Source organism: Elephantulus edwardii, unplaced genomic scaffold, assembly GCF_000299155.1.
Source record: "Elephantulus edwardii isolate Elephantulus edwardi_28Jun2011 unplaced genomic scaffold, EleEdw1.0 scaffold00071, whole genome shotgun sequence".
NCBI lineage: Eukaryota > Metazoa > Chordata > Mammalia > Macroscelidea > Macroscelididae > Elephantulus > Elephantulus edwardii.
Genome location: NW_006399821.1, coordinates 14,372,114 through 14,385,488, shown reverse-complemented (window position 1 = coordinate 14,385,488; position 13,375 = coordinate 14,372,114). Strand labels below are relative to the sequence as shown.

The window sequence follows — 13,375 nt, the reverse complement described above, 5'->3', positions numbered from 1 at the left end:
TGTTTTGCACCTCATTTTGTGTTTCCGTCTGCAGAAAGGCTCAGGTGGTTCAGCGGGATCGTATGCACGCGCAAGGATCGGCCGTAAGGGTGTCGGAATCTAACGGCAGTCTCTCATGGACGTGTTTGGCTGAGCTCGGGGATACGTCACAGCTGACTGGTTCTAAATCTTCTGGATCCCAACCGCGCTTTTGTAAAAGGCATTCCTGTAAAGGTTTGGAAAGTACTGTCCTTCGTGCAAAACTCAGTGCCCTGGAAGAGAGCACGAAATTCCTACTGTAGACTCAAGAAACCCTATGGAACCTGGAAGTGAGCACCTTTGTGATTTACGAAGTTTTAGTGCGTTATTTTGAGGTGAAAATTCGATAAATGCTATAAAAGTAATGCCATTTTTAGAATTAAAACATCCCGCAAACAAAATAATTTGAGATTTTTGCCTGTAACTCTGGTGATACACTATCGCGTATCTTAAAGCAGTTGTAGAATGTCTGGATACACTACCCACACATTTGATGAATAAATTTTAAAAAGCTTTCCCAGAGGTGAGCGGTTCGAATCCACCAGATGCTCTGCTGGAGAAGGAGGGGCAATCTCCTCCTGTACCAGTCAGAACTGATTTGACGATATACACACAAATAATAATAATTTTTTAAAAAAAAGCTAGTAAAGACAAACGGGAAAACCAAATTTAACGTTTTAAGACAATTGGTAGATTGTACAGTGCCATATGAGAAATGAGCAAAGTTGTAAACGTGTAAGTAGAAATTCTTAGTTGACAAAATTTTAAGAAATAAGGTCACTTCCTAGTTTGTGTTTGGAAACTAGAACGGGATTTTTCAACTCTGTTTTCCCGTAATCCAGTAATCCTAATGTGTTTAGAAGATAGACAGAAGGTAGGCCTTAATCCTGCCTAGGTTGTTTGATTTATTGGTCTTAATAATTTACTAAATGATAATCATACATTTGAAAACAGTTAACCTTAAGCAAACTGAATAATTAGGCAAATGGGTAGTGACTGCAAATTAAGAGAATATATCAAATCATTGAAGGACAATTTATTATTTACTATGTGAGCTACACTGGTTGGTTTGCTATCTTAATACTGAGTAATCATTGACTCATTGCAAGGAGCTTAATAAGCTAAATAACTTAAGGTGGAGATGAAGACAGTTCATAGATAAGTGCTAAATTGTAAAATACTTAAGAGACTAAAGAAACATCAGCATTCATTGTGAGTACTAACAGAAACTGGAAAAATTTCAGGAGTATTACAATCAGCAGATTGCTGAAGCAGTAAGAAGTATGATATGTATCAGAAGAATGTTGTTAGAGACCCTATGAATAACAGAGTGGAACCTTACCTTATCCTGGATCATCTCTATCTCTGCTACACTCAAGCCTATGGTTACAGTCGATCTACATCTTGATTGATCTTAATTCTCTCTGACTGACCCTCTCTCTGCCTTTCCCAGCATGATTTCATTTTCTAAGGAGAGGCCCCTCCCAATACCTTGCTCAGAACATGTAGAAAAAGGAAAGTGGTTTTGGATAGACAATGTGAGTCCAAGCTATCAAAAGCGTTGTTGTTGTTGTTGTTGTTGTTATTGTTAAGTGCCATTGAGTTGCCTGCGACCCTGTGTACTGTATCTCTGAAGCCTGCCCAGTCCTGAGTCAATCTCACTAATTGTGAAACACCAACCACTGTTTCCCCCCCAGTTACTGTACCAATCCATCTGATCTGGGGTCTTCCTTTCCTTCATTGTCCCTCCACCTTTCCAAGCATGATGTCCTTCAAGAACCAGTCTCTCCTGGCCACGTGACTGAAGTATGTCAGACAGAGCTTCAAAAATCCTAGTCTCCAAGGAGAGACTTGTCTTCACCCTCTCCAAGACAGACCAATTTGTTTTCTTGGCAGTCCATGGTCGAGACTCTTCTTCAGCACCCCAATACAAAGGCGTCAGTTCTTCTGTCGTCCTTGACCTTTGTGCAGCTCCGATGTGTAGCAAGTCATTGCAAGGACTATGGCCTGGATTAGGCGCACCTTAGTCTTCAGACTTAACATCATTGCTTTTCAGTACTCTGGAGAGGTCCCTGACAGCAGATTTTCCTAATGCAATTTGTCTTTTAATTTTCTGACTGCTGGTGCTAAGAGTGTTGATTGTGGAGCTAAGCAAGCTGTAATTGTTAACCCCCTCAACCTCTTCATCATCTTTCATGGTGCTCCCAATTGGCCCAGTGGTGAGAATCTTTGTCTTCATGATGTTGAGCTTCAATCTATATTGAAGACTACAGTCCTTGACCTGCAGCAAGCACTTCAGGTTGGCCTCAGTTTCAGTAAGCAAGGTTGTGTCACCTGCATAATGTAGGTTGTTGATGAGGCTTCCTCCAATTCTTATGCCACACTCCTCCTCATAAAGCCCTGTTTCCCAAGTTATCTGATCTGCATATAGATTGAAAAGGTGTGAAGAGAAGATGCAGCTCTGGTAGCCTAATGGCAAGAAGCTGCGTTGCAATCCCAAAGGCACAAGGTTCATGCGATTAACTGCCTCTGAAAACCCGCCAGAGGGTCAGCTGTGGATCAATTTCAACTTGACTGTACGTACCAACAGCATCTAAAGCATAGCAGAATTTAATGTGATTGGAGACCTTTTCTGTTACCATCTCCTAGCAAACCTGAGATCAGGAGTAAATTTCAAAAGAAGACATTAACAAAACTGAATATGCTGGATGTTATTCAGTTACCAATTCTTGGCAATTTGAGAGATATAGAAGGAAACCAATGACAATATCTGCATATTTTCAAAACCAAGTGTCTGAGAGACCAGAAAGATGAGGAGGAAAAACTATTTGCAATATTGGACATGGCAGTGAAGTTTTAAATAGTATCAAATAGAAATACAGTGTTTTATGGAACTGAAAGAGTTCCAATCTTAACAAGATGGGTTACCACACAGATGGTAACAGTGGGTTTGAGTATGTCAGAGATGGTGAAGATAGCACAGGACAGGGTCGCTATGAGTTATAGTCAACTCAGTGGCACCTAACAACTACCAAGGAGCCCTAGGGAACTCTGGTAGCCTAGTCCTTAAAGAGTGGTACTGCTAACCCAAAGGCCATACCTCTCTGCAAGTTTGAATCCAGTAGTGCATTAGGTAGAGTAAGAATGACTGACATCCTCCCCATCGTGATTTACAGGCTCAGAAACCCAGGGGCTAGAGAATCAGCCATGAGTTGGTTCCCAGTAGACAACAATGAAGGAGTTTTTTAAATTGTTTTCAATTTGAAAGAAGTCTTGGTGGTGTAATAATCAAATGCTCTGGTGGTCCACTGCAATAAAGACAATAACCTAGAAAACTGTATAGGGTAATTCTGCTGTAGCATATGGGGTCAGTATGAGTTACAAATCAACAGTACCAGTGGATTTCTGATAATATCCTGTAAACTGCTTTTGATTAAATAACTGAGAGATCGCTGCACCTCTGGATTCTAAGCCTTAAGTAATTAACTTGGTTTTGTCTAAATCATTCTAGGAGAAAGATGTAGCAATCTGCTTCTGTAAAGCATTTAACCCCATGTAACCCTATAGAGTAGTTCTAGTCTGTTCTTTAGGGTAACCATGAATCAAAATTGAGTAGACAGCAGTAGATTTGGTTTGAGATTTGTCCAAATTAATCTTTACTACTATAGTTACCATGGTATACCTACACTATTTTTTCCAATAACTTGACAAATGACATTAAATTTGAGGGTTATAAACTCTGATGCTTTCATAACATGAAGATAAATGGGGGAAACAGGCTTTTATTTGTTTATACTGATAAGCGTTAAAATTGTGGTTTTTTAAAAGAAGTTTCGCATCCATCCCACATTTAGAAATAAGGACTGTCACCAATTTTGGTCGTTACCATTGGATCGTGAACATTTTGAAGTGGATACTTCTCAAGAAAATTTATAAAGCATGTCAGAAGCGGATGACATGAATGTCATGAATCTTTCTCAAGACTTACCTTACTCAGATTCTCCCTTCTGTATGGAAACCAGGAGTGCTACTTATGATTTGCCTCAGGTGTGCATTATTCATAAATTTAGGAACTACAGAGACATTCAGCATTCTGTATTGTATTTCATATGAGAAAATAAAACCAATATGAGGAAATGTGAAATAATCTCTAGCATAATCGGCCTGGAGGAGAGTAATATAGTACTTGGTGTTACCAATTCCATTCATATACAAAGAAAGGTAGAATTTTAAAGATTATTAAAAATCTCTGTTTCTTAAAAATAAATTCATTCTAGGGGAGCTCTGGTGGCCTAGTGGCAAGAAGCTGTACTGCAATCCCAGAGGTACGTGGTTCAAATCCACCAGATGCTCTGCCGGAGAAGGAGGGAAAATTTCCCTCCTGTACCAGTCAGATCTGATTTGACAGTACAAACACAATAAATAAATTTAAAAAATAAATAAATAAATTCATTCTCTTCTCATAGCATGAAGTCCCAAAGTAGTAGCCAAGGGACAAGGTAACAACCAATGAATAAAGCCATCTTCCACTTTTTTATTATACAAATGGTTCACACCATTCATAGTAACATTGATAATACCCTCTATATAGCTTATTTGATTCCTGGTATATTAACATTCTTCTCTTTTTTACAGAAAATATTTTACTGTCTCAAGATCCTCATCAATATTGTCTATTTGATAGTAGCAAAACGCTAGGAAAATTATAGGAATACATTGTAAATATTGTTGTTCAGTGCCATCAAATCAACTAAAACTCAAAGTGACCCAATGGCATCAGGTCAACTATAGCTCCTAGCAACCCAACAAATCCGAACCCTGTTCTATCCTTAAAATCTCTGTTATACTTGATCCCATTGTTAATGTCACTTTGTCAATTGATCTTGTAAAGGATCTTCTTTTCCTTCTGCAAACCTCCACCTTTTACAGCATGGTATCTTTCCAAGAAATAGACCCTCCTGGCAATATGCCCAAGTGTATGTGAAACTTAAGTTTTGCCTCTAAGCATGTTGGTTGCACTTTGGACCTGCAAAACAAGATGAGTTTGTTCTTTTGGTAGTCCATGGGTTATTCACTATTCACGGACATCACATTTCATTGATTGATTCTTCCGTCTTCCTTATTCATTGTTGCAACTTTCAGATTTCTGGGAAGCAATTGAAAATGCCATGGCTTGGATCAGGTACACGTTAGTCTTTAAACTACAATCGCGGCTCTTCAGCACTTTGGAGAGGTCCTTTATAGCAGATTTTCCCTATGCAACACATCTTTTGATTTCTTGAATGCAGTTATAATGGGTATTGATTGTGGGTCCAAGTAAAATAAAATCATTAGTTACTTCAAACTTTTCTCCATCATGTATTCTGTTGGCCTAATGGTAAGGATATTTTTATTTCTTGTTCTGAACTATATTAAAGGCTGTGGTTTTTGATCTTCTGTAGCAAGTGCTTCAAGTGTTCTTCACATGCTACAAGCAAAATTGTGCCATTTACATAATCCAGATTGTTCATTAGTCTTCCTCCAATCCCAGTGGCACATTCATTTTCTTATAGTCCAGCTTTTCAAATTATTTGTTCACATATAATGTGGTGGTGATGTTAGGTGCCATCACGTCAAGTACAACTCAGTGACCCTATGACCAACAGATCTGAACCCTGCCCTATCTTGTGCCATCCTCATCATTTCTGATATACTCTAACCCATTGCAGCACTCTTATCAATCCTTCTGGTTGAGGGTCTTCCTCTCTTTTGATGACCTTTCACCTTTCCAAGGAATAGCCTCTCCTAACAAAATGCCCAAATTATGTAAGATGAAGCATCATCATTGCCTCCAAGGATTAAAATAGGTATGAGAAAGGATACAACCCTGATGCACATCTTTCTTGATTTTAAATCAATTGTTCTATTGTTTTATTTCTAATCTATAAATTTCTAACAAGCACAATTAAGTGTTCTGGATTTCCTTTCATTTTAAAGCTTGTTATTAACAAAGTACTATGATCAGCACAGTCAAATGTCTTTGAATAATTAATAAAACACAAGCAAGTATCTTTTTGGCAGCCTCTCCTTTCAAATTAGCAATGATATTCCTGTTGCCACAGCACCTGAATCCAGCTTGAATTTCAGAAATTCAGTGTACCAGTCAAGCCATTTTAAAAAATAATCTTAAGCAAGATTTTACTTGCTTAAAATATTAATGATATTGTTTGATAATTTTGAGTCTGTTGAATCACTGTTTTTTAGAATGGGAACAAATATGAATCTCTTCCAGTCACTTGGGCCATGTGACTGTCTTTCAAATGTCTTGTCATAGGCTAGTGAGCACCTCTAGGGCTACATCTTTTTGTTGAAACACATCAATTAGTATTCCATAAATTCCTGGGTCCATATTTTTTTTCCAATGCCTTCAGTGCAGCCTGAACTTCATTATCATTGGTTGTTGATCATATACTACTTCCTGCAGTGTTAGAGTGTCTACCAGTTCTTTTTTGGTACCGTCACACTGTGTATTACATCCATCTTCTTTTGATTCTTACATAATTCAAGATTTGCCAGTAGATACCTTCAATATTGCAACTCAAGTCTTAAATTTGTTCTTTAGCCTTTCAGCTTAAGAAATGCTGAGCATGCTCTTCCTTTTGGTTTTCTGACTCCAGCTCTTTGCACATTTGATTTCAATACTTTGTTTTGTTTTTTTGAGCAACTCTTTAAAAATCTCCTGTTCAGCATTTGTCTTTGTTTTCGTCTCTTGATGTTTTAGTATGTGTTTCAAAGTTTCTTTTGATATCCATTTAGGTCATTCTATCTTTGTAAAGACCTTTTGCTTTCTTCATGGATGATGTCCTTGATACCGCACAACTCTTCTGTTCTTGAGTAAATAGTGTTCAGTGCATCAAATCTGTTCTTGAAATTGTTTTTAAATTTTGAGTGAGATTGACTCAAGGTCATATTTTGATTCTTGACTAGTTTTCATTTTCTTCAGCTTCAATCTGAACTTGCTCATGAGTAATTGATGGTTTGTTCCTTAGTTAGCTCCTGGCCTTGTTTTGACTGCTAATGTTGACCTGCTCCATCCACATTTTCCAGAGATGTAGTTAATCTGTCAACTGTGTAGTCCATCAGGTGAAGTCCATGTGTATAATCATTGTTTCTGATGTTTGAAAAGAATATACGCAAATAAGAAGTCATTGTATAAAATTCTATCATGCAATCTCCAGCCTCATTTCTGTATCCAAGGCCATATTTTTCCAACTACCAATACTCCTGTTTCAAAATTTTTCATTCCAGTCACCAATTATTGATACATCTAGATTACATATATTTATGTAATTTATATAAATTCAGTTTGAAAAATTGGGTAAATCCTCAATTTCTTCATCATCAGCTTTAGGAGTTGGTGCATATATTTAAATAATGGTTGTATTAACAGGTTTTCCTTGTATGTTTATGCACAGTATCCTATCACAGCATTGAACTTCATATATATATATGTGTATGTGTGTGTATCTTTCACTATACTTTTTTTAATTAAATTTTATTAATTTTAATGAACATTTACAGAGATTTTGGGTTTCCATTCATTCATTGTTGCACTATTTTCTCTACCCTCCCCCCCAGTTCGTTCCTCTTTTTTTTTTCCACTTGAAAGTCTGTTTTAATTGTCCATTTCCACAGTGCTTGTCAAAGCCAGTTCTGATTAATCTCCTTTGTCAGTGCGTCCTTTGCCATTCGCTATCATGCCTCCCTGAGAGAGACTTCACCCTGATTCATAAGGAAAAGGGGATGGCGTATTCTCTTAGCTACTTCCTGCTGAAAAGGGACGCTGTGGGTTTCAGGGTGAAGATCTTCTCTCACTACTCTAAAGGGCCCCTTTGGCAATAGGAAACACGTAGACTGTTATGGAGATTGATTTTGCAATTTAGATGCACTGTTATCAATTGTGCTTAGCCATGCATGTTCATATCCTTGATCACTATACTTTTTTATACTTTTTTTTGTTGTGATTTTAACAAAAGTTTACCGAAAACTTGGATCCATTGTTGCACATTTTCCTCCCTACCCACCATGTCCCTCTTATTCCCGGTTGTTGTCATTCAAATAATGCCTAACCATTCCTTTTAAACAATTCTTTCCTTCATCTGTTCCAGTGCAGTTTTCATTATTTACTCCCTCTTTTCTTAGTTTCCTCCAGCCCTCATTGTCAGTCCTGTTTTATAACAGTGGCATTATGCAGTATTTGTCTTTTTGTGACAGATATTTCACAAAGCCTAATGTCCTCCAGCGTCACCTATTTTGTACGAGTCCCTTGTTTTTCAGTGCTGCATAGTATTTCATTATATGAATATACCACAGAATCTCTAGCCATTCATTTGTTGATGGGAACTTGGGTTGTTTCCTTCCCTTTGTGAACAACACAGCAATGAACATGGGTATGCATAGGATATATCTTTAAATGTCCTTTTGTTGTTTTTTTTTTACTGTGAATGCAGCAGCATTCCTTTTCAATTTTTCAGCCCAGCATAATAGATGATGTGGGTGTCTTATTTAAAAAGTCCAGTACTAGTACATCTCATCTCATTCATGCCTGCTATGCTGATCTTTATAAATTCTGTTTCATTTTTTATAATTTCCAATTCCTGGATTCCTATTTCATACATTCCATGTTCCAGTTACTAATGGATGTTAGAACTATTTCTCCCCACTTTTTGAGTGCCTTCCAATCTGAGTGGCCCTATTTATGATACTATGTAATAGTATTCCTCTCTTACTCATGTGAGTTTCAAGACTTGTTACATCACAAGTGAATGGCCAGTCCTGTTTCTTCTCCATTTAAATTGTCTACCATGGGTGATCGTTCTGCTATTTGAAATACTGGTGGAAAGCTGCTAGCATTTTAATAATGCGTAAAGTCACCCCAGTACAGCAAACTGTCAGACAAATGCTGTACCCATAAGACCACACTATAACAGGCACATGCACAAACTATAAAATAAGTAACATAATACTAACATGCAAGTCAACCCAGTAAAGCAAACTGACAGGCAAGTGCTCTACCCAAACTACAATGAGCATACAAATATCAAGCAAATACACTTATTAGGGGAAATAGAAAACAAACTGTCTGGCCTGGAATAGTGTATCACTCAGAACTGTAGAAGATTGGAGTTAGGGTGCCAAGTCTGGTCAAAGTTTCAGATCATCTCAGTGGTTACCAAGACTCCTAAGATGTAAGCCAGATCACAAATACTACTACTGCTGTAGTGAATCAAGGGTGTACCATAAGATAGGGTCCCCATCTGAAGCAGTGTCTGTTGACCTTATTGTTTTTTTGCTGTTGAGCTACCTGTGACTCATAACAACCCTATGTACAATAGCTCTGAACCTTGCATTAGAGCCAATTTCATAGTCTCTGATGCACCTATCCCCCATTACCTGAGTTACTGAGTCAATCCTTCTCATCCAGGGTCTTCCTCTCTTGCTTTTTTCCTCCACTTTTCCAAGCATGATATCCTTTTCCAAGAACTAGTCCCTCCTGGCAACATGCCCAAAGTATGTTAGATGAAGCTTCAAAATCCCTGCCTCTGAGGAGCAACTTGGTTTTACCCTCTTTAGGGCCGACCTGTTTGCTCTCTTAGCAGTCCTTGGTATGTTTGATATCTTCTCCAGCACACAACTCAAAGACATTGATTCTTCTTCTACAACCTTTAGTCATTGTCCCACACTTTGATGCATAATAAGTAATTGCAAAGACCATGGCTTGCATCAAGCACACCTTAGTCTCAAGACTGAAATCGTTGTTCTTCAATACTCTGGAGATGTTCCTAACAGAAAATTTTTCCCAATGCAGTTCATCTTTTGATTTCCTGACTCCTGGTGCCAAGAATGTTGATTCTGGAACCCAGCAAGCTGAATATGTTAACAATCTCAATCTCTTCTCTATCACGATGTTGCCAATTGGCCCTGGTGGGAACCTTTCTCTTCAGTCCATATTGAAAAATGCAATACTTGGTCTTTTGCAGCAAATGCCTCAGATCCTCCTCAGTTTCAGCAAGCAAGATTGTGTCATCATAATGCAGATTGTTGATGAGTCTTCCTCCAATCCTGATGCCATATTTCTCCTCATAAAGTTCAGTCTCCCAGATTATCTGTTCTGCATAAAGATTAGAAAGGTATAGAAACAGGATGTATCCCTGACATATACCTTTCCTGATTTGTACCATGCAGTGTATCCTTGCTTTATTCTATTGACTGCTTCCTCGTCCAAGTTTAGGTTCCACATGAACACAACTAAGTGTTCTAGGATTCCCATTCTTCTCAAGGTTAGCCACAATTTCTTGTGATCCACACAATCAAATGTCTGTGCATAGTCAATGAAACACATAGACATTCCTCTGGTACTTTCTTCTTTCAGCCAAGATCCATCTGTAATATGGCTGTAATATCCTTAGTGTCACAACCTCTTCTAAACCCAGCTTACACACCTGGCAGTTCTCTGTGGATATACTGTTCCAATTGTTTTTAGATAATCTTCAGCACGTTCTTGCTTGCATGTGATATTAATGATATTACTCGATAATTTCCACACTCTGTTGGATCACATTGTTTTTTGGAATTGGAATAAATATGGATCTACTCCAATCATTTGACCAAGTAGTTCTCCTCCAGATTTCTTTGCACAACCTGGTTAATGTGTCTGGGAAGCATCTGTTTGTTAAAATACATAGGTATACTGTAATTCCTGGGGCCTTGTTTTTTGCCAATTTCTTCAAAGCAGCTTGAACTTCTTCCTTTATCACAATTATCTCTGACTCATATGTTGTATCATGAAATTATTCTTTGTCTGCCAATTCTTTTTGGTGTAGTGATTCAATGAACTCCTTCCATCTTTTGATGCTTCCTGAGTCATTCAACATTCTGCCCATAGCATCCTTAAGTATTACAACTTGAGGCTTTAGAAGAGCCTAATCTAATATTCCTGACTAAAGGTGTTGCCTTTACCAGTCTGGGTACACAGTCAGAGATGGCTTGCATACAGAGACAGCAAATGCTGATTGTTTGTGTCCAAAGGTGGTCAAATATAATCATTGAGCTTGTCAAGTAAGGATGTCCAGTATCAAAGAAGGGCCACAATTAGAGTAGGTACCCCTAACTGTTTTTCATCGTTTGTTGTTAATAGTGTAACATGCAGTCAAGGCACCTCCAAGTTATGTTGTACATAGTAATCATGTACAACAGAAGAAAATCCTGCCTGATCCTGAGCCATCTTCACAATGGCTGCTGGCCTTGAGCCTGTTGTTGCAGCCTCTGTGTGAATTCATCTCCTTGATGGTCTTCCTTCTTTTCATTGATCCTGTAATTTACCAAGCATGATATCTTTCTCCAGAAACTGACCCCTCCTGATAACACACACAAAATTTGTAAGACAAAACTTGCCATACTTGCCTCAAAAGAATATTCTTGCATTACTTCTTCCAAGATAGATTTGTTATTTTGACAGTATGTGTTATATTGATATTCTTTTTTTAAGGTGAGTCTTTATTAATTAAATCCTGAGTTTTTAATTTTTTTTATTGTTTTCTGTGTGTGTGTGTGTGTGTGTGTGTGTGTGTGTGTGTGTGTACCGTCAAATTGAATCTGACTGGTACAAGAGGAGATGGCCCCTCCTTTTCCGGCAGAGCATCTGGTGGATTTGAACCACATATCTCTGGGATTGCAGTGTAGCTTCTTGCCACTAGGCCACCAGAGCTCCCCTATATTGATATTCTTAATCAACACCACAATGTAAAGATAAATTTCTTACTCATTGTCCAACTTTCATATGCAATTGAAAGGCATGTGAAAACAATACAACTGAAAACAATAGGACCAAGTCTTGCATACAATACTTTTTTAAAGTTCTTGGTGACAGATTTGACTGTTGCAGAACCTCATTTGATATCTTGATTGCTGCTTCCATGAATGTTGAATATGGGTTGAAATAAAATATTTTTCAACCTTTCTTTCTTTCTTTATTAAGATGTTTATTGGGTTTACGAATTTTGTTGTGGGGTTTTTCTTATGTTGAGGTGTAGTCCATACTAAAAGCCACAAGTTTGTTTTGATTTTCATCAGTAAATTCTTCATATCTTTGTTTTCAACAGAGAGGTCAATTAGATTATTATGTACATGTACAGTAAATGTTGTTCTTATGTGCTGTCAAGTTGAAACTGACTCATAGCTGATCCTCCAGCCAGGTTTTCAGAGAGTGTAAAGTGAACAGGAAGAGATTACCCCCATTTCTCCCAAAGAACAGCTGATGGATTCAAACTACCTTTGGGTTGGTAGCACAATTTTTTGCCCCTAGGCCACCAGACCTCTTTTGTACAGTGCATATATAACCTAAAGCATGATGGTATGGCTAGATGTTAGTTCACATGGAAAAATTATCACATTTATCCCGAATGGGTTCTGAAGTTTTTAGTATTTTTACTTCCATTCTTTTTGTAAAAGTCTTTAGGATTTTTTTATATCATTAAAAAAACCTATTTACATTGAAAACATTTTTACCATAATTTTGCGCTACTAGTCAGGTTCACTACTAGTCAGTACACTATGTACTGAAGATTTTTATTTATGATTAAGGTATATACCACGTAGCAAAAATGCATATTTAGTTACAAATAACAAAAATCACTGAAATGTAATAATTAGTGAAGTCTGAGGAACTTACATAAAAATTAATATTAATGCATATAAATAATACTCTTTCATTTCTCAAGTATCATTTTATGTATTTTTATTAGAAGGGATGGCCTGAATTAAGAAGTCTAAATAAAACTGTCACTGCTTTCAAGTACATTCAATAATTAGAAAAGTACTTGAAAGATTTTATCAAATAGAGGGGTTTTCTTGTGTTTTTTTTTTTGTTTTTTTTTTTTTATTGTGTGTGTACCATCAAATTGGATCTGACTGGTACAGGAGGAGATTGCCCCTCCTTCTCCAGCAGAGCATCTGGTTCAAATAGAGGTTTATAGTCAGCTGACTTTAGTACTTTTTAGCATCATTAGGTCTATATACTTATAACTTAGGCTATATTTTCTTTAGATGTTTTCAATATTTCCCTCACTGCCCTATTTAGACTATTTACTTAGCCCATTCATCTATAGGTAGGCCTTGTTAATAAGCCCTACATGAATATTATATGTATATATTCTCAATCAGATTTCACCTTTTTAGTGAAACTTTGTTTTATATATCCTCAGTGTTAAAAGGTAAGAATCAAAATTATGATAATACCATTGTTTTAATTAAATTTTATTAGTTTTAATGAACATTTACAGAGATTTTGGGTTTTCATTCATTCATTGTTGCACTGTTT

The 13,375-nt window shown here is 37.2% G+C and overlaps 1 protein-coding gene across 1 annotated transcript in view; it reads left to right on the top strand.

The window, feature by feature from the left end:
- CAGE1 (cancer antigen 1) overlaps positions 1 to 13,375 on the top strand; it is a 91,320-nt gene that overhangs the window by 405 nt on the left and 77,540 nt on the right. The window contains 2 exon segments of the mRNA XM_006888765.1: positions 39 to 277; positions 3,873 to 4,065. Coding sequence (XP_006888827.1) covers positions 39 to 277; positions 3,873 to 4,065 — 432 coding nt within the window.